General features: G+C 37.7%; 1 protein-coding gene across 6 annotated transcripts in view; it reads left to right on the top strand.

The window, feature by feature from the left end:
* mtss1lb (MTSS I-BAR domain containing 2b) overlaps nucleotides 1-18,267 on the top strand; it is a 62,411-nt gene extending 44,144 nt beyond the window's left edge. Inside the window, exons 4-16 of one of the 6 annotated variants that reach the window (XM_042728160.1) lie at nucleotides 2,486-2,570; nucleotides 4,601-4,692; nucleotides 4,983-5,057; nucleotides 5,943-5,951; nucleotides 6,653-6,810; nucleotides 7,966-8,073; nucleotides 8,187-8,284; nucleotides 10,263-10,395; nucleotides 13,384-13,458; nucleotides 13,738-13,887; nucleotides 14,310-14,486; nucleotides 15,649-15,814; nucleotides 16,711-18,267. In XM_042728160.1, coding sequence (XP_042584094.1) covers nucleotides 2,486-2,570; nucleotides 4,601-4,692; nucleotides 4,983-5,057; nucleotides 5,943-5,951; nucleotides 6,653-6,810; nucleotides 7,966-8,073; nucleotides 8,187-8,284; nucleotides 10,263-10,395; nucleotides 13,384-13,458; nucleotides 13,738-13,887; nucleotides 14,310-14,486; nucleotides 15,649-15,814; nucleotides 16,711-17,489 — 2,105 coding nt within the window. In that variant the 3' untranslated portion in view covers nucleotides 17,490-18,267. Of the gene's footprint in view, nucleotides 1-2,485; nucleotides 2,571-4,600; nucleotides 4,693-4,982; nucleotides 5,058-5,942; nucleotides 5,952-6,652; nucleotides 6,811-7,965; nucleotides 8,074-8,186; nucleotides 8,285-10,175; nucleotides 10,396-13,383; nucleotides 13,459-13,737; nucleotides 13,888-14,309; nucleotides 14,487-15,648; nucleotides 15,815-16,710 lie in introns of all 6 variants that reach the window. The other 5 variants (XM_042728158.1, XM_042728159.1, XM_042728161.1 and 2 more) reach the window with 5 other exon arrangements.
* The last annotated feature ends 1,616 nt before the right edge of the window (nucleotides 18,268-19,883 follow it).

The raw sequence follows: 19,883 nt of genomic DNA, 5'->3' as shown, positions 1-19,883 counted from the left end.
CAGTAACATGCATTTAGAAAAAATTCACAAGGGTGAATTTTTATTTTTTGGGGGTGTATTGTAGTGGTAGATGGCAACAAACAATAAAAAAAGTAATGTCACTACTACACACACACACACACACACACACACACACACACACACACACACACACACTAACATAGTAAAGGATATCTAATTTCAGAAGCAATTAAAATGTGTGAAGAACACCTCACTTGCTCCTTTTACGTTCTCACACTTTCTTACTCCCAGTTTTTGTCTTTTGTAATTTTGTCTCACTATCTTAAGGTACAGTGGCACTTTGACATTAGACACTGTATCATTTCACTCTGTGTGTGTGTTTGTGGGATGGATAAATGAATGGTTGCTGGGCAGAACAGGAGGCATGAGGCAGGAATGTGTTAATTATGAATGGAGCTTCTCACATGGTTTACTGGAGTCTCATTGGAGAAACACTGTTTGTATGCATGTGTGCCCTTCTGTGTGTGTGTGTGTGTGTGTGTGTGTGTGTGTGTGTGTGTGTGTGTGTGTGTGTGTGTGTGTGTGTGTGTGTGTGTGTGTGTGTGTGTGTGTGTCGGCATGCATGCATGTTTAACTCATTGCGCTGAGAACAGCCATGCAGAAAATTTGTGTTAGTGAACACATTACTGTTATTGCAAAATGGCAATGGATAATAGACACAAGAGTCAAAGGCATGACAATGTTTTCCCGTGCAGTGTATGTCTTATATGCATTTGTGTATATATATGAAGAGTTCAGATGAAAAAGTGCCATCTGACATTTTCATCTAAAATTAGCATTTTTATCAGTCTCCTATATATATATATATATATATATATATATATATATATATATATATATATATATATATATATATATATAATGAATAGTGTTAGGTATTTTTCTTTGGTCTGATTCTTTAAAAGTTAATTAGCTGTGATGCTGTTGCTTGATTGACTCATTTGCTCTCTGAGAGTGATATGTATGAATACTTATTAGGCAGAGTGAATTTATTTCAAAATTCATTTGTGTGTATACAGAATGTGCTTTTTGTTTGTGTGCAAGTCATTCAGTGTTAACGTAAGTAACTACTACTAGCAAAGCAAATTTTTAGGAGAGAAAATGTCAAATGAGATCTTTTAAATCTTAGTTGTTTCTCATAGACAGCTATGAGATTAAATGGAGCAGAAATGTAGAATATTGCACAAGTTATCTAACGTCTCCTCTTGAGCCTCAAAAGATCTCAACAATGTATCAAACTATATTCCTGTTTGTCAAGGCACGAACATCTACAATAAAAGTCAAAACTCAAATGTTTCTCATCAAATTCTTCAACTTCTTCCATTCTGAACTACGGTATTCACATTAATTTTATAATTCTTTATTCTCAGTTGTGAACAATTAAATTCAAGCCTTATTTAGGTCTTTTTCTCTCCTCAGAAATGGTAGGAGAAACATCTGTACTATAAAATTTTCCATACATGGTCAATATTTGGTCTTCAGACCAATGTTTAAAAATCTTACCTTTTGAGGCTCAGGGTTGAATATTTAGGGTGTGTGCCTCTTATACATGGGCCTAGATTAACCCTGTAAAGCCTAGATTACTGAACTGCTCTAATCTGTCTGAATCTCACTCCCTGGTTTGGAGATCTGAGATCTACTGGAAATCTGAGGTCAACACAGACCAAGATTTACTGTATTGCTGGAATGTAGGTTTTTATCAGCCTGAGAATAAGCTCAAAGTACTAATTCAGAGAAGAGATGGGTAAACCATTCCTTGCAGCCATTCCGGTGATAGAGAAGCAAATGGCTTGTTAATAAAATGGTTTATTAATACAATGGCTCTTTTAAACACATGACATTGAGGTAGTTTGCCAGTCATTTTTTTTTTTTTACATTTTCACAGACACAGTGTTTTTAATTTGTAAATAATCATTTGTTTCTTATATTGAAGATCATGGTACAGTTAAATTAAAGTTCTAGTGCAGTTCCAGGCAACACTTCTCAGTTTAACAGTTCAGTTTGACAAATAAACACTTAAGGGAAATAATAGCTGTCCAGGCCACCTTCTTTGGAAGAAAGCACACTCCCTCTTATAAATACTGGGGTCAGGATTTTCCAAACGTTTTTTTCTTTTTTCCAACCCGCAACTAAAAATAGCCTAATTTATACTGCGCCTACAGGTTTCACAAACACTTTGGGGAGTCTTTTAAATTAAACCACTTTATTTGGACTGCAGCAAGTGTAAACTACTGATTCATGTTAATAATAAATATTTGAATGACTGGAAGTTGTACACTTGAAGGTCTTTAAAATACTAGTGATTAAAGTCAAGCTCATAACATTCTGGACTTTCAGCCATTCAGCCATTCAACATTCAGCCATTGTTTTTGCCATGCTGGTTTTGGTCATTGAATTATAAAGTGTCCTATGTGTAATATCTGTGATGATCTGACAGTTTTTTTGTCTCTTGTGTCTCCTGTAGGTGCCACCAGAGACATCGGATCAGCGCTGACCCGCATGTGTATGAGGCATCGCAGCATTGAGACTAAACTACGCCATTTTACTAAGTATGAGAACATTTCTCCTGTCATCTGCTTACTGTGTGTCATAGTTTAAAAGTCTATATACAACACAAATACATGTATGCATATACGTATTATAGTAACATACTAGAGCACAAACAAGGGCAAAACATTATAGTTATGAATTTCATACAGAAATCATATATGAAACTTCAACATTGGTGTGTCTGTTATGTACGATTGTATTATTACAAGTCTTTTTTTCTCTAACAATAATCAGCTTAGTATTCTAATCAATCATTAGTTCATGTTTAGTTTTGTTTTGTTTTGTTTTGCTGTACTTTGTTGTTTTGATAATGACCAGACTGTGTTTTTTGTTTTGATAATGACCAGACTGTTTTTTGTTTTGTTTTGATAATGACCAGACTGTGTTTTTGTTTTGTTTTGTTTTGTTTTGTTTTGTTTTGTTTTGTTTTGTTTTGATAATGACCAGACTGTGTTTTTTGTTTTGTTTTGATAATGACCAGACTGTGTTTTTGTTTTGTTTTGTTTTGATAATGACCAGACTGTGTTTTTGTTTTGTTTTGTTTTGTTTTGATAATGACCAGACTGTGTTTTTGTTTTTGTTTTGTTTTGTTTTGTTTTGTTTTGTTTTGTTTTGTTTTGTTTTGTTTTTTGTTTTGTTTTGTTTTGTTTTGTTTTGTTTTGTTTTGTTTTGTTTTGTTTTGTTTTGATAATGACCAGACTGTGTTTTTTGCTTTGTTTTGTTTTGATAATGACCTGGGGGGTATTCCAGAAAGCAGGTTATGTGACATACCCGGGTATGTTTAAGAGTAAGTAAGCGGAAAACCTCAACTTTCGGTTCCAAAAACGGAGGTAACTTTCAGGGTATGTTAGTAGTCATAGCAAGCTCCGAAGTAGATTATGTTCCAGGGTTAGTTCACTTCAGTGAGCCTTCAGTGGGCGTGACAGCGCAGAACATTATATAACATTACAATATGTAATATAGCCTATATATATATATATATATATATATATATATATATATATATATATATATATATATATATATATATATATTATATATAATATATATATATATATATATATATATATATATATATATATATATATATATATATATATATATATATATGATATGTTAATGAGGAAGCACTTATATAAGTAATAAATAAGGTAATATATTATTCTAATATGATTATTTCTTTTATTGGCATATGTAAGAGTTATCTGTATAAATTATAAAACACTATGACAAGGTAATGTTTAACTTATATATATATTTATTTATTTTATTACGTTATATTATCTCACACATACATTTTCTATAATGTCTAAATTCTAAATCAAAATACATATGTGATATGACTTAATATATAATTAGCATAAAACAAACAATATAATTCACATTCTCAAGGATTAAAGATTAAATGGAAAAAAATAAAAATGATTGCACAGCCATCAATTAGGTAAGCTATGCACTAAGCATGTAAACAACTAATGAACAAAAGAAGAAGAAAGAAACAGCTTGGCACGCTTTTTCTTTCGTTGCTCTTTTGAGAATGTCTTGAGTCTTAACCAGGAACATACTCTGAGTTGAATGAACTTACTCCCGGACGCGTTTTGGGAACCACATACCTCGAGTAAGCCAGGTTTGGGGTTAGTCATATGTGTGGGTGCATGTATATTTGTTTGTTCTGAATTGCAGGACACTGAGCTATGTCACGTGCACAAATGTGAACATTGCAACACACTTTTATCGCAGAATCACTCTCAAAGTCTGATGACACTGGCAAGACAAGAGAACACAAATACACACACTTTTCACACTTCGTTAAAGGACATCTGCTGACAATTCCCTCTGACAGGCTAATGAATGGATGCCTCAGACTCTAAGCCACACTGTAAACCAAAGCCTTCATTTCTCATGGTCTGAACCCCCACAGGGTTGATGATATTTCCTTGCGAATGTTCATATTGCTCTGTAATTGAATGAGAACCTCTGACTCAGCTGTGAACGGTTGAGAACATGAACCTCTATTCATTGCTCTCAGTGCTTTGATGGAGAGCCTGATCACTCCGCTACAGGACCGTATTGAAGACTGGAAGAAGACAGCCAACCAACTGGACAAGGACCATGCCAAAGGTGACTAAGCACCTTTTTGTCCATATGCACACTAATGTCAGTCCTTACAGAGTAGACAGCATACAAATGTTCGGTTACACTTTATTTTACAGTACATGTACTTACAATGTACTTACATTGTACTTACCCAAGAAAGCACTGGGTAGTATACAATAACCACATGGGTTAATGTTAAGTTTAAATACAGGTTCAGGGTTAGTATCTAGTTATTACCCAGTTATTGTAATTGCTATAATAAGTAGTGTAAAATAAAGTGCTACTAAATTTTCATACATTTCGTTTTTTTACAGAGTACAAACGGTCTCGTCATGAAATAAAGAAGAAATCTTCAGACACCATGAAATTACAGAAGAAAGCCAGGAAAGGTAACACGCCTTTTTTTTTTTTTTTTTTTACAATACTACAAGTAATGTTAAGCATGGCAACAGTATCACAAACAACACATACTAGAATACAAGCATTTTAATATCAGTGAAAGTAATGGATCAATATTACATAACCCTGCCCTATTACAAAGCAGAAATGTGTCGAGGACATTTCCCCAAGGTCAAAACTGGCTGTTTTATTTGATGTCCAGAACAACCTGCTGTTCATAAGCCATCAGTGTTGAATGCGTTTTTAGTGGCTCTAATGGTTAGTGATGGACAGATGAATCTTGGAAGTGTTGTTACAGCCACATAGAGACTGCGTAGAGTGCACAATGTGTTCGATGAAATTACTGACCCTTCATGTGAGAGAAACAATCCTCTGCAATGTAAGCAACCCCCTCTGCTGGCTTAAGCGCAGAAGTGCAACTCTCACCCCATTTGCTAAGCAGTTCGTGTTCATATCCCAACAGCCAATAATTTCTGCTTTTGAAGATAGGATGACAATCCTGTGTGTTACTAGGAAGACTCCAGTGTTAAAGGAAAAGCTCCCTATTTATGTTGTTTAGTCAGGCATCTCATTCCTTCTAAGAGATCATTCAGTTTGATAAGATTATGTATTTGATTTTACTTTGGATCCACTGCGCATTAAATCGTACATTTTTGGCTGATTTTTGAATTTGGTTTTGGTTCAATTTGCTGTGGGGGTTTGGCTTTTCATAAAATAATTTGGCCGTGAAATGAGCTGAATTGCTTCCTACTACTAACCTTAACACAGTGCTCTCCCTCCTCTCTCTCTGTATCTCTTTCTTTCTATTCCTTACCCTCTCGTGGATTCCCCCCATGTTGTGTTCTCTCTCTCTTTCATCTACTCTCTCTCTATAGAGCTACAGGGTAAGTATGTTTTTTCAACGCCAAGCTGTGGCTCACTTAGATTCTTCTCCCTTGTCACTCTGCATGGCCCTTTAACCTGGCCTCAACTCGAAAAAGACCCAAACATGTCTGCAGACAGTTCTGTGGCCATTGGGTTTAACCCCCACCTCACCTTTTGCTTGACAACTGATTTAAGATCACAGCCTTTCTCTTTTCTTCCTTTATAACACCAGAGGGTTTGCTTTGTGCATGATTTTGTTGATGCCGTCCCAGAATGCATGCTGCTTGTGTTCCTGGAAGCAGTTCTACTGCAGATAGCTGACTTTGCTTCCTCAGCAAAGGTCACGATCATCTCTAACATTCTAGTCTGCATGAGTTAACCTTTTAACTTCCTCTGGAAGGTTCCATGTGTTTCATTAAGAGTAGAAGATGTTCGACCGCAGAGTTCAGAAGTGTCTGTCTCCATTTGTTGCTAGTCGGAGTAGTTCATTTTGTTCTGTGTTCACATTGCGTTCGTATTGTTGGGGGCTGGAAGAGAGAATGATTCTCATCTAATGCTGTGTATTCTCTTGTTTTCTTTTGACTGACCTTTACATTCTTCTCATTCTTCCATTCGACCTGCTGTTTTGTCTGATTCTTTGGCCATTTTTTCATTCTGTCTGTTCTTCACTGTTTCATTCTTCTCCCTTTCCCCTTCTTTTCTGTTATGCTCTCTCCTTTAGGCCGGGGGGACCTTCAGCCACAGCTGGACAGTGCAATGCAGGATGTGAATGACATGTACCTGCTGATGGAGGAGACGGAGAAACAGGCGGTGCGGCGTGCTCTAGTGGAGGAGAGAGGACGCTTTTGTACCTTCATCAGCTTCCTGCAGCCTGTAGTGGTACTGCCCACCTCATTTAAAGAGCTCATTGTTTTGTTCTTAATATTGAATGCAGAACTGTTTTAAAAAAGCCTCAACAGGTTTTAGCGTTCCCAAGTACATAGCTGTTCAAAAGCTTGAGGTTGGTAAGATCTTTTTTGAAAGAAGTCTCTCAAGGAATATTATTTTACAGTGTCCTTGTTACATGTGTTACTTGTAGGCCTACTTACTATAGTAATAACAGTAAATGGTGTATAATTACAGGCAACTAACCCTAGACCAAACCCTAATTCTAATATATAGTATGTGGTAATTAATATTACTCAGTACACAGATGTACAGTTAAACATAAAAAAAACACACTGTAAAATAAAGTGTAACTATCTTATGCTCATCTAGGCTGCATTATTTGATCAAAAATACTGTAAAAAAAAATGCAATATTGTGAAATATTAATAAAATGTAAAATAACAGTGTACTTAATATGCTTTATTTAATAATAATAATTTATTCAAACAGCCATTACTCCAGTCTTCAGTCACATATTCCTTATGATATCCTGATTTGATGCTCAAGAAACATTTCTTATTATGGTCACACTTTATTTTAAGGTCCAATTCTTGCTATTAACAAACCGTTAACTACGACTTTTGTCTCAATAAACTCCTAATTTGCGGCTTATAAATTGTTAGTAAGGTTGTAAATTTAGGAATTGGGTAGGATTAGGGATGTAGAATATGGTCATGCAGAATATGTGCTTTATAAGTACTAATAAACAGCCAATATATGTTTATAATAGGAGTGCTAATAAGCAACTAGTGAATAGTGCGAATTGCTCCCTATACTAAAGTAATAATAATTATAATAGTTTGTTCTGTAAAATAATTACTATGTATTACTACTTACTAATTATTACTTTTAGTATTAGATTTATCTACAACATTTATTTGAACATTAAATTAAAAAAAAAAGTTTTGAAATGTAAAGAGGAATACTGTATATGATTAGAATTAAGAGTTAATTTAAGCACAATAAATAAACAAACAAAAAAAAAATAGGTACATAAATACATAAAGCTCTTAAAATGTGTTACTGTCTGTCGTTTAAATGCCATTATGTGATGTTCAATTAAGTTTTGATCTGTGAACTTGTGGCTCTGTCCTTGTGTGATATTAGAATGGAGAGATTGCCATGTTGGGAGAGATCACTCATCTCCAGGCCATTATTGATGACCTCACCGTGTTAACCTCAGACCCCCACAAACTGCCCCCGGCCAGTGAGCAGGTGCACATGCTTACTGTATATACACCAGTCACCATGAAGCATGTACTATACAGTGCTTTACAGAAACAAACTATAGTAAGACCATTAACACTGTCTTTCTCCCGTTCTTTCAGGTAATAAAAGACCTTAAGGGTTCTGATTACTCTTGGTCCTACCAGACTCCCCCCTCTTCTCCCAGCAGCTCTGGCTCCAGGAAAAGCAGCATGTGCAGGTGAGAGTGATAAAGAAATAGAGACATTATCCTGCCAGTAATGTTAGCACACTTATAAAATCTTTATTACTGGCTATTAGCCTTTTTCTGCTGGACAGATTTGTTGCTTGTGCTGTGTGTACTTATGTTGCTTGGCTTTTTGTTGTTGTAACTGCTTCAGAAATTGCTGTTTGTTGCAAAAAGACAGTACAGTTTACTAGTACTGTAACTAACTACCCCGCTGGAGAATCAAGCTTATGCTGTCACTTGGGAATGGTAGCTGGTATTTCATTGGTTTAAGCTTGTAGACCATCCTGTATCAGAAAACAAACCAGATGCCAGCTGTTCACACCATGTTAAAGGGATAGTTCACCAAAAGATGAAAAACTCACCCTCATGTCATTTTAAACCTTTCCAGAAGTCTTTTGTTCATCTTCGAAACACAGTGAAACCCGAGTGATTTCTGTCCCTCCATTGAAAGTCCATTTCACCGAAACTAATCCTTCAAAAAACCTTCATAAAAGTAATCCATATGTATCTTGCACTTTAATCCAAGTCTTCTGAAGAGACAAAATCACTTTTTATTATGAGTATTTTTAATATAGGAATTAATTTTGAGTTTTTTAATTGATACATATGTAATATGGTCTACAAATGTAAAATCTCTTTATGAACTTTTTGAAGAGTTAGTTTTAGTGGAATGGACTTTTCAAAGGAACAGAAATCTTAATGGGTTTGGAATGACATGAGAGTGAGTAAATGATGACATAATTGTCTGTAAACTATGCTTTTAAAGGGAATGCTAATGCCACCAAGCATCCCGAATAAACTAAATGACTAACTAGCTACTATCCTGAGTTGTTTTTCCAGCCAGGTTGTATTTTGTGAGTGTGTGTATATTTTAAATGCAAGTGTGTGTGTATGTACTGAGAAAGAGGGGACTGCTGATGCTACTGCTGCTGTGCTACACAATCTCACTGTATGTTGATGACATCACATGTGACCCCAACAACATATTAGAGACAGAGCACTGCAGCCATGCACTGTAAGAGCCTTGCTTTCAACAGGCACAGTTTAATGCTTATGGATTCATGTTATTCATCCATTGATTCCTTTTGATGAAGTCAGGGATGAAGCATAGCAATTAGCTACAATTAACATTATTACACTAAAGTAGCCTGTTTAATATGAGTTTATTACTTTTAGAATTCACTAGCAATAAGTGTGTCTGATTATTGTAACTTCAGTGCTTTGCTCTCTTAAATTAATATTCCAGGTTAAAACCCGTTTAAGAATGTCAACAACAGAATCTGTCGAATATTCCGGGGCTGTTTTTAACCTGGAATATGAAATAATTACTCCAAAACATTCAAAAAGCATTTCAAGATCACTTTTACAAAACCAGTCCCTGTAGAGTTTTTGATTAGACCATTAGTGTTTTGGCTCCAGGCCCAATTAAGGCTTCCTTTTTAATAGTGTCATTTAGTACCTGTTTGTGTTTGTTTGTGCCGCCTCGCATGGAGTCATGGGGGTTGATTCAAGTGCGTTGGCTGCGCAAGGCCAACACGACTGAACACAACCTTCAATCTCCATACTAGGCTCCCTGTGTCACACCTGTCAAACTTTGTCTTACATATGTTCTCCCTTTGCCCCCCACCCTGACCTCCATCCTTACCCATCAACCCCATCACTGCTTGAGACCCTTCTTTGTCCATCTCTTTTTTTCCCCTTACATATTTGTTAATCATTATCATGTCATTATTTTCTTAACTTCATCTGTCGATCATGTTCCTGTCATCTTGTTAAACCCTCTCCTGGTGTGGTTCACACTTATCACCATATACCCTGCCCTCTGTACCCAACCCTTGCACCCCGGCCCTCTGCCCTGCCGCACTTTCCCTTGCCCCTGCAGCAGTGTAAACAGCGCCCATAGTAGCGCCTCTCGATCCTCTGGTGGCTCTCAGACTCACTCACCCAGTTCGTCCTGTCGCTACCGCAGCCTGGCCCAACCGCTATCAACTGCTGCACACCGCCTCAGCAGCGTCTCCTCCCACGACTCCGGCTTCATCTCCCAGGACGCCAACGTCTACTCCAAACCCCCATCACCCATGCCCTCTGATATAACCAGCCAGGTATTTATTTCAAAATATTTATTTCCTGCTGACTTAATGGTACTGGAGAAAGGTTGGTGACATGAAGGTAGAGAGCTTATTTTTTTTTAACAGGAATGAAAACAAGGCTGTGAGGAATAGAAGTACTGTGTTCGGTGAATTGTACTATTGTTTAACCTCATAGCAATTGTTCAAAATTTTAGAGCTTAATCTTTTCCTGCTGGCATTGCAGTGACTGCCCCATAGAATTTCTTGAGGAAACCATAGTGTTACTGCACATCTGTGCCCCAGCTTCAAACATGCAACAACATTTCCTGTCTGCAAGTTAATAGTGACCTCTTGTGGACAAGGCTATGAACCACTGTATCTCAAAACAATTTTTTTTACCAGATTTTTTACATTCTCTGGAAAATTGTGACAGGAAACAGTTCAGAGCTTGAAATGTGCTAGTAAAACATTGTATATGGAACATAGGCTTTACAATATATACACAGAGACAGTGATTTCTTATGCACTTTCTTTGGAGTAAAGCAAGATAAATGCACTCGTCTCGGAGCTCACATGGTACTTTCTCTCACCATGGAAAGAAAAGGGGATTTTGCCTGGCTGTCAATCTACCAAATGTATGGCCGATGCATGACACACAATGAATGATAAGCATACTGAGGGTCAAACCAACATAAGTAATTCACGCCAGGCGATGTTCATGATTCATGCGTATCATTTTTAGATGATAACGTATGCACAGGAAAGAATGGACCTTTCAATCTTTTTTGTTTGGCTTTTAACCTGTTAACTGTCACCCCGTCCCGTATACGGGACGCCTACGTTTACTTCACTAAATCCTTATCTAATCATGACAAACTATATATCGTTGGAAAGGTCTATGATTCCTAAATAGATATTTTACCAATGTTTTTTGTTAGAAATTATGTAGGAAAAGTAATAGATTAATTTATGACAAGAGTGCACCCTCAAAAGTCTACATCATAACAGGAGTTCTGACCTTTGTCAAAAAAAAGTCTTCTTCGTTGCCTTTTTCTCAATCACACTTTAGAAATAATCAGAAATGATATATCAACTGAAAACTTAAAATCTCAAAATTCATCCTTTAAAACCCATTTTAAAATCAGACATTGCATAACCACGAAAATGGTACATCAATATCATGTTATAAAATGTTTTTGTTCATGAATTATAAAAATTTTAGTTTGGAAAGTGCATTTTCAAGTCTATGTTCAAAAACGTGAGTGACAGTTAAGGGGTTAAGTTAAATGTGTTGGAAATGGCATTATCATTGTCAGTTTTGATTTTGAATGCTGAGCATTCTGTCAATGGAACCTTGATGGAAAATGTTCAAACATAAAGTTTAAAATAAAATAAAATAAAAAAGATCAAAGACAGAATTACATATAAAACAAAATTTAATGAAGTCAAGAATTTTGGGCTGAATTTGTTACAGAGGATTTTTTTTTTTTTCTTTTTACTTAAAGGGGTCATATGATGCTGCTAAAAATAACATTATTTTGTGTATTTGGTGTAATGAAATGTGTTTATGCGGTTTAAGGTTAAAAAAACACACATTATTTTCCACATACTGTACATTATTGTTTCTCCTCTTTGCTCCGCCTTTCTGAAATGCGTTGATTTTTACAAGGCTCATTGCTCTGAAAAGTGAGGTGTGCTCTGATTGGCCAGCTATCCAGCAGGTTGTGATTGGCCGAATGCCTCAAGCATGTGACGGAAATGTTACACCTCTTAACATATTGTGATGCCCTGTCCGGCAGGAACGACGAGACATTAATATAAAAACCATTATAAACGTGATATAAACATGATTTCTAGTCGTGTCTACTTTTGGAAGGCAAAAACAAAGTAGTTTGGCTTTCTCAACGAAACAGCGTCACACACTGAGTGAGCAGAGGCTGGAGGCCTAAAGTGAGCCGCAGTCTAGAGTGAACCGAAGGAGCATACCTTGTGCGTGCAGCGACCACATGTGACGACCCCGGGCTGGACTCCGCTTCATCCACGGTGAAAGCCTATTCGGCGATCCACAGTGTAAAGTTGATGTATTTCCTCAGCGACCAGCAACGGATCAGCTCCAGGCATGATGAAGCGGATATCGTCCTCTTTTGGAAATCCAAACAAAGTAGTTTTGCTTTCACAGTGAAACACACAGCGTCTATACAACATGGCGGCGGCGGCAACAACAATACTACAATGAAAATAAAAGGTACGCCTTCTTTCTTTGCGTGAACATCTGGCGGCGTTATGCAAATCTTCCCACATAATGACGTAGAGATGTGGGGGCGTGTTAGAACGAGCCGTTTCAGGGGGGCGTGGATGAGTCTCAACTTTTATAAAGAATATCTCTTTGGATTTGAGACTTTAGTCTTTGCAACTTTACAGATCTTCTTTATTCACCAAGAGCTTGTAACACTCCAAAGAGAAAGGAAATTTTGAAATCGCATCATATGACCCCTTTAAATCACTAACCAAAAAAGCATTAAAATGATATAGCAGTAGTAGTTATGAAAACAACCAGCAGATGGCAACAAAAGAAAAAAAAACACTTAACGGTCTTTAATCTTTTTTTTTTTTTCTATTTTGTGTTTCAAGAGTTTTAAATGTTTTTTGAAGATTTTTAATGTTTTTGAAGTTTTGTATGGTCACACAGGCTGCATTTGATTAAAATACAGTAAAAACTTATATTATGAAATGTTCTATAAATTTAAACTGTAATTTATCAATCAATCAATCAATCAATATCAGTTACTTTTAGTGACCCCAAACTCTTCTCTGAACCTTCTCTCTGATGGTCATTTGCTTGGCATTTAAGTTGAAGGACTTGAATTCCTTTGTTTAAAAACTGTTATTAATTTTAAATGTGATTTTTCTTTTAACAAAGTGCCCATTGATTGCAAGCAGTACCATAAAATATCCAAAGAATTCAAAAAGAGACCCTCTAAATGTTTCCCTGCTGACATCTCATGGTTTCTCTTTCTTCAGAAGTCGTCAAGTTCAGCATCCTCAGAAGCATCTGAGACCTGTCAGTCAGTTAGTGAGTGTAGCTCTCCAACCACAGTAAGTATCAAGTACTCTGTCCATAAGACATACGTGTGCTGAAACTGTCATCGATATTTTGGTTTGTCTGTGGGACCCGTGAGGTCTGTGCTGCTGATTGGCAGGTTGGGGTCAGATCTTGCCGTTTTCGTCTATGTGCTGTCATCAGATCTGATCTTTCCTGCCACTCTCAGCATGTATCTGCAAAGCCACACACACAAAGGCTCCCATGCCCATGAGTAAAGGGAAGGGGGTCTCTGGCTACTCTGACGGTCTCGATCTTATCTCTCCATTCCGCAGTTTGGCTCGTCCTTCGCTACCTTCCGCCCTGCTCTTTCTCACACTGGCTCCATCAGGCCTTTCTCTGTCATACTTCCTGCGTCCCCACCCTATAACCGCTCCCCTGGATCCAACACACCCTCTCCCACATCCAAGGTTCCTTGCTGGAAGGTTTGTCTCCATTGGCTATTCTCATTGCAGTTTTGTTCATTTCCTTTTCTTTTTGTGTGCGCTCTTGTTTGTTGAATATGTGGCTCCTGAATAACGCTTACTGACGGTGTTTTTGATTTCATTCTGCTTATCTTCATTCATTACCTCATTTTGCTTTTTAACATGCACCTTTTCTGTTGGCTGTTTGATCCTGGTTTCAAATCTCTGGCTGTGAGATTTGCTAAACCGAGCAGACCACGGAAGGTACCTATCAAACAGTAAAGCAAACACTGAGATTGGGCATTTTCTAAAACACATAAGACCGTATCTGTTGAAAGGACACTCAAACTGCTGGATCGTGGGCCAGTCTTCTCTCTCACCCCTTGAGACCGTTGCATTTGTTGCTATACGCTGACCTGAATTAACCGCGTCTGCTTCCTCAGGACTGGTCCAAGGTAGGTCCCAGTGAGCAGCCGCTGGCCAGCACACTTCAGAGGAGGAAGGAGCCTCTGGATAGGCTGAGGGAGGCAGAAACCTCTCCTCAGTCACAGGGGTATTCTGGGATGCATTCAGAAGACCCCCAGAGGCCAAGGATGAACCCGGCCACTACAGCTGCCAAGGTAACTTTCACCATATCTGAAACATTCATCATTTGGTGTGGCGAAGACAAAATGTACCTGTTTGCTTAAGGCTAGTTTATTCAAATATGTGCTGCTGTGGCCTTGAGTACTTAATAATGCAATGGTTCTCCACCTGGGTCATCTGCAGATGGCTTAAAAATATTAAAAATAACAAAAATAAACTTAAAAATAAGCTAAAACATCTAAAATGTCCTTGTTTTCCTTACCAACTTGCATTTTTAAGTAAGAACCAGAGTTCTCGTGGACTTGTAAAACCAGATTTCTATACTTGGACAAGCTCTGATAACTAATAAATTCTTAAAAACTTATTTCAAAAGGATTTTTTTATAATATAAGTTGTGTCAAGCTCTTTTATATATATATATATATATATATATATATATATATTTATATATATATATATATATATATATATATTTGTTGGGTTTGATTTTTTTTTTTTAAATATATTCTATCACAAACAACTAGAAAAGTCAACTAGAACTAGAAAAGTCATAGAAATGTAATGGAAATACAAAGTGTAAGCCCTGAATAACACTTCTGGAATTATTTAATTTTGTAATTATTTTAATACATTGCCACTACTATTTACTTTCAGATAAAAACATTTGAAAATGAGCAGCTATGTCAATGCAGCTCAAGTACCATAAATACTGTATCTTGGTGGGCCTTGAAAAATTATCTTTGACAATGGGGAGCCGTGAAGTCAAAACAGTTGAGAACACAATAATAATGCATTTTTAAAAAAAGTCTCTTAAAATGCACACTCTCCCTAGCTTGTTTAGTCGAAAGTGTCCAACAATGAAATACTGTACATTAATCACAGAACATGCCATTTTTCTTTTCTCTTTTCCACCCCAGTGTAATTTCCACTGCATCTTAACTGATGTATTGATGTGCATTTTAAGCATTTTTGGATAAAAATGCCTGACTCCTTGACTCACAGTTAACAGTTTATATATCATAAATAAATATATTTTAATAATATTTTTACATAATTGATTGGAAATTATATTTATTTTTATAATGTATTCTTTGAATTTTTATTCATTCAATTTTCATAGTTTAAGATTCAAAGTCTAGGTCTACATATGAGTCTGTGCTTGATGTAACTGTATGTATGTATTGTGTCATGGTGCAGCCTGGTGAGGAGGTTTCCCCAGCTGCTAGTGATCTAGCTATGGTCCTGACACGAGGCCTCAGCATGGAGCAGCAGAAGAGCAGCCGAGACTCTCTTCAGTACTCTAGTGGATACAGCACTCAGACAACCACCCCATCCTGCTCTGAAGATACCATCCCCTCACAGGGTAATACACAGTCAAAAATACTCATGTGTTCTTAGCAAAAGCCTGTTCACACCAAGAATGATAACTATAACTATAGCGCTAACTACATTAGCATCAATGCCAAGTTTGTATATTACAAGCATGCACTGCAGTTGTGTGGTCTGCAACCCTAAATGTTCAAGCTCTTTAAAATCAGGTGGATTCTAATTGGCTGTTAATGTTCTTATTGTTCATCAGCTAGAAAAAAAATATTCTGAAAGCGATTTTATCAATATTGTTACACTGCGTCATTATAAGTATAGCTGTGATGTTGACTTCCCTATTCTCTTATTATCATAAAGATTTTTGAAACTTTGTAGTTATCATTATCGTCATCAGCCTTGGTGTGAATGGGTCTTAAAGGGACAGTTCACCCAAAATTAAAATTCTGTCATTAATTACTTACCATCATGTCATTCCAAACCTGGAAGACGGGAACACAAATTAAGATATTTTTTATGGCATCTGAGAGCTTTCTGACCCTCCATAGACAGCAAGGGAACTACCACTTTCAAGGTCCAGAAAGGTAGTGAGGACATCATTAAAACAGTCCATATGACATCAGTGGTTCAACCATAATTTTATAAAGCTACGACAACACGTTTTATTGTGTCCTTACTAGGTTTCTGGAACTTGAGTGTGGTAGTTCTCTTGCTGTCTATGGAGGGCCAAAAAGCTCTTGGATTTCATCAATAATATCTTAATTTGTGTTCCAAAAATGAATGAAGGTCTTACAGGTTTGGAACGACATGAGGGTGAGTAATTAGTGACAGAATTTAAATTTTTGGGTGAGGTACCTCAGATTTTTACTTATTATTATTTTTATTTAAAACTAGTTATAAGACTTGATAAGTTACAAGTAGGATTTTTTTTATCAGGCTCCGATTATGATGGTTACTCAGTGAACGGAGATACTGAGGCAGACGGTCAGGCTGAATTTGATAAATCCTCCACAATTCCCCGTCACAGTAATATTGCCCAGAACTACCGGCGCATGATACAGACTAAGCGTCCCGCCAGCACAGCAGGCCTGCCCAGCGGAGTGGGTGCTCTGGGCGGACCACCCGGCGGAGGGGGGGGTATTCCTGGTACGGCCACCATTCGCCGAACGCCGTCTACAAAGCCCGGGGTGAGGCGCACCCTCTCCAACGCTGGCCCTATTCCTATACGCCCACCCATCGTGCCGGTCAAGACCCCCACTGTGCCTGACTCACCCGGCGGGTACACTGGCCCTCCCGCCCGTGTGGGCAGTGAAGAATGTGTCTTTTATGTGCCGGATGACCCCTCCCCGGGAGCGCTGGAGTACGTGAAGGCCTCTCCGAAGCGGCTGAGCTTGCCTAACACAGCCTGGGGCTCTGGGGGCGTAGGTGGCTTAGAGATGAGTGTCTACGGCCAACCGGGCGAAGAAGATCACCTGCTGGCTGCCAATCGCCACAGTCTGGTGGAGAAGATCGGGGAGCTTGTGGCCAGCGCTCAAGCATTAGGTGAGGGCCAGTTCCCTTTCCCCTTGCTTCCAAACCAGCCCCCGCCGGGCCCAGAGTCCCAACCCGATCCCGAAGTGCCCCAGGAGGGTGAGGACATGCTGAGGTCTATTCGTCGAGGGGTACGACTGCGCAAAACCGTCTCCAATGATCGCTCAGCGCCCCGGATTTTGTGATGCCTCCTGGAGAGATGGGAGAATATGAGCGAAGTAACCCAGAAAAAAAACTTCACAATGACTCTTTAGAAAATGTGCTATGAAAAAGAGGATTAAAAAATTTAATGTTTATAGTCATTATAGAAAATAATGAATAACAGTAATGAAAAAAGTAAATGAAATGTAACAGCAGGCTCAGGCCACTATAACTCTTAGCGTGTCCGAACGCATGTTTGTCTTATTAACACGCCCATCACCGCGGGATAGTTGAACTTTAGTGAGACAATTAACTACTGACAGAAAAAGGGACCAGGATGTCCGCATGGTCCCTGTAGAATAACGGCCCTCCCCAAATTATGGACCCCAGGAATCAGTGCTGGAGAAGCTCACGGGGTACGCAGGGGCTTGTCGCAAATCCTTGCCCTGCACAACACTCTCTCTAACCCCGCCCTCACCTCCAGTAAAATTGACATCACATCCTGAAAGTAGTATCGCTGTTGTGTGTTGGTCTGCAGTCTGGAGGTGAGCAGGGCTCTGCTGCAGGTCAGCTCGTGGTTGCGTAGAGGGACAGGATTTATCTTTTGTTTGTACACTTCCGTTGTCTTGTTTGTTTTATTTACAAGCAGTTAATCACCTCCTAGCTCCTAAGAGTAGGAAACGTTCATGTCAGGTATGTGGATTTGTGTAGATTTAGGGTGAAAAACCGCCATGATAATGTGGAGCAATAATGCTTTTTCCTTTTTTTTCTTTGATGGGGGAAGGTTTCAAAGATCAGCTTTTAATAAAGTTGTGCATTTTTGATGTTCAGGTGTCTTTGGGAAAGCAGATGCTTTTTTTGAAGACTTCTTGTTGAGTCTAATTATGGCTTATTTAAAAAGAAAATGAGAAATAGAAAGGATGCAGAGCACTTTTAAGGCGTAGTTTTGACCACTAGTTGTCACTGTGGCCACACTGTGTGTGGTGAATGCTGTGAGACGCCGCGGTCATGTGCCCTGGTACATAGGGAGACTAATGCGTGTAGCAATGTTATGATATAGGAAAAAAGAGAGAGATGGGATGTGAAGCAGAGATGGACGCAAGAAGAATGATTTGGCAACACTTTGCAGTAGGATCAATTTGTTAACAGTATTAATTAATGTATAAGGTATCACAAACTAACAAACAGAATTTATTAATCTAGATTAATGTTCATTTCTGTTTATTCTTGTGCATTTTTTATATTTCAAGTGGTATGAATTAGCATCGGCTAATGTATTATGAACAAACAATAGTACACTGCCGTTCAAAGGGTTAGCGTCAATAAAATATTAATACATTTATTCAGCAAGTATGCTTTGATCAAAAGTAACAGTAAAGACATTTATAATGTAACAAAATATTTCTGTTTCAAAGAAATACTTTTCGTTTGAACTTTCTATTCGTCAAATAATCCTGCAAAAAATAAATAAATAAATAAAATGGATCATGGTTTCCACAAAAACAGCAAAACAAAATATAATTTCAGCCCTGATTAAAAAAAAACAAACAAACATAGCTTTGCCATGACAGGAATTGTTAGTAAAAAAAAATAAAATATATATATAAAAAAAAATATTTTAAATTGTAGTAATATTTCACAATATTAGTCTTTTTTTTTTTTTTTTGCTGTTTTGATTTGACTTCTTTCAAAGATATTAAAAATCTTACTGCGCCCCAAACTTTGAAAAGCAAATATTTCTAAATAAGCACTAGATAAATAGCTGTTTTTTTTTATTTTTTTTTTAAGTGTTGTTCATTGTCCCTGCACACCTCGTGATACCTATTGCATTAACTGTTAACCAGTTGAATCTTATTGTAGAGTGTGACCAATGATCTTGAAAAGGAATCGGTTGACGCATTATATTTAATTTCCAATTTGAGCTTCTAAAATAAATTTAGCAGAAAATGTTCTTTCACTTGTCAAGCCTCAAACCACAGTCCCTTGATAAATCTTCAGGAGGGGTGGAGAGAACGAGCTAAGATGAAGGCACACACCTGGCTGACATTTTTTGGGACATAAGAATGAACTTTGGACCTGCAGAGGGAAGAAGGGATGAATAAAGGAGGTGGAGAGAATGAACTCTCATTCTGGAAGAAAACTCATCCAGTTGTTTATGATAAAAGCATTCCACTGCCTGTTTTAGATGATTTAGGAGTAAATACCTATGAGACGAAAGGTCACTGGTTACCCCGGTTCACCCAACGTGAAGAAAAACAATGCTCTGTGATGATGCTGGATGTGGAAGTGATACATAGGAGGTCAAAACATAGTTTTAGTCATGTAGTGTCTGTTTGTGAGTGACTTTCTGTTCTCCCAAGATTCCCTATAACCCCTGCGGTCATACATAGTGCTGTTGCGCCAGACAGTTGCTCCTTACTCTGACTTTTGGGTTGTTT

The sequence above is a fragment of the Cyprinus carpio genome, chromosome B7, assembly GCF_018340385.1.
Source record: "Cyprinus carpio isolate SPL01 chromosome B7, ASM1834038v1, whole genome shotgun sequence".
NCBI classification, from domain to species: domain Eukaryota; kingdom Metazoa; phylum Chordata; class Actinopteri; order Cypriniformes; family Cyprinidae; genus Cyprinus; species Cyprinus carpio.
This window is presented reverse-complemented; position numbering and strand designations above follow the sequence as displayed.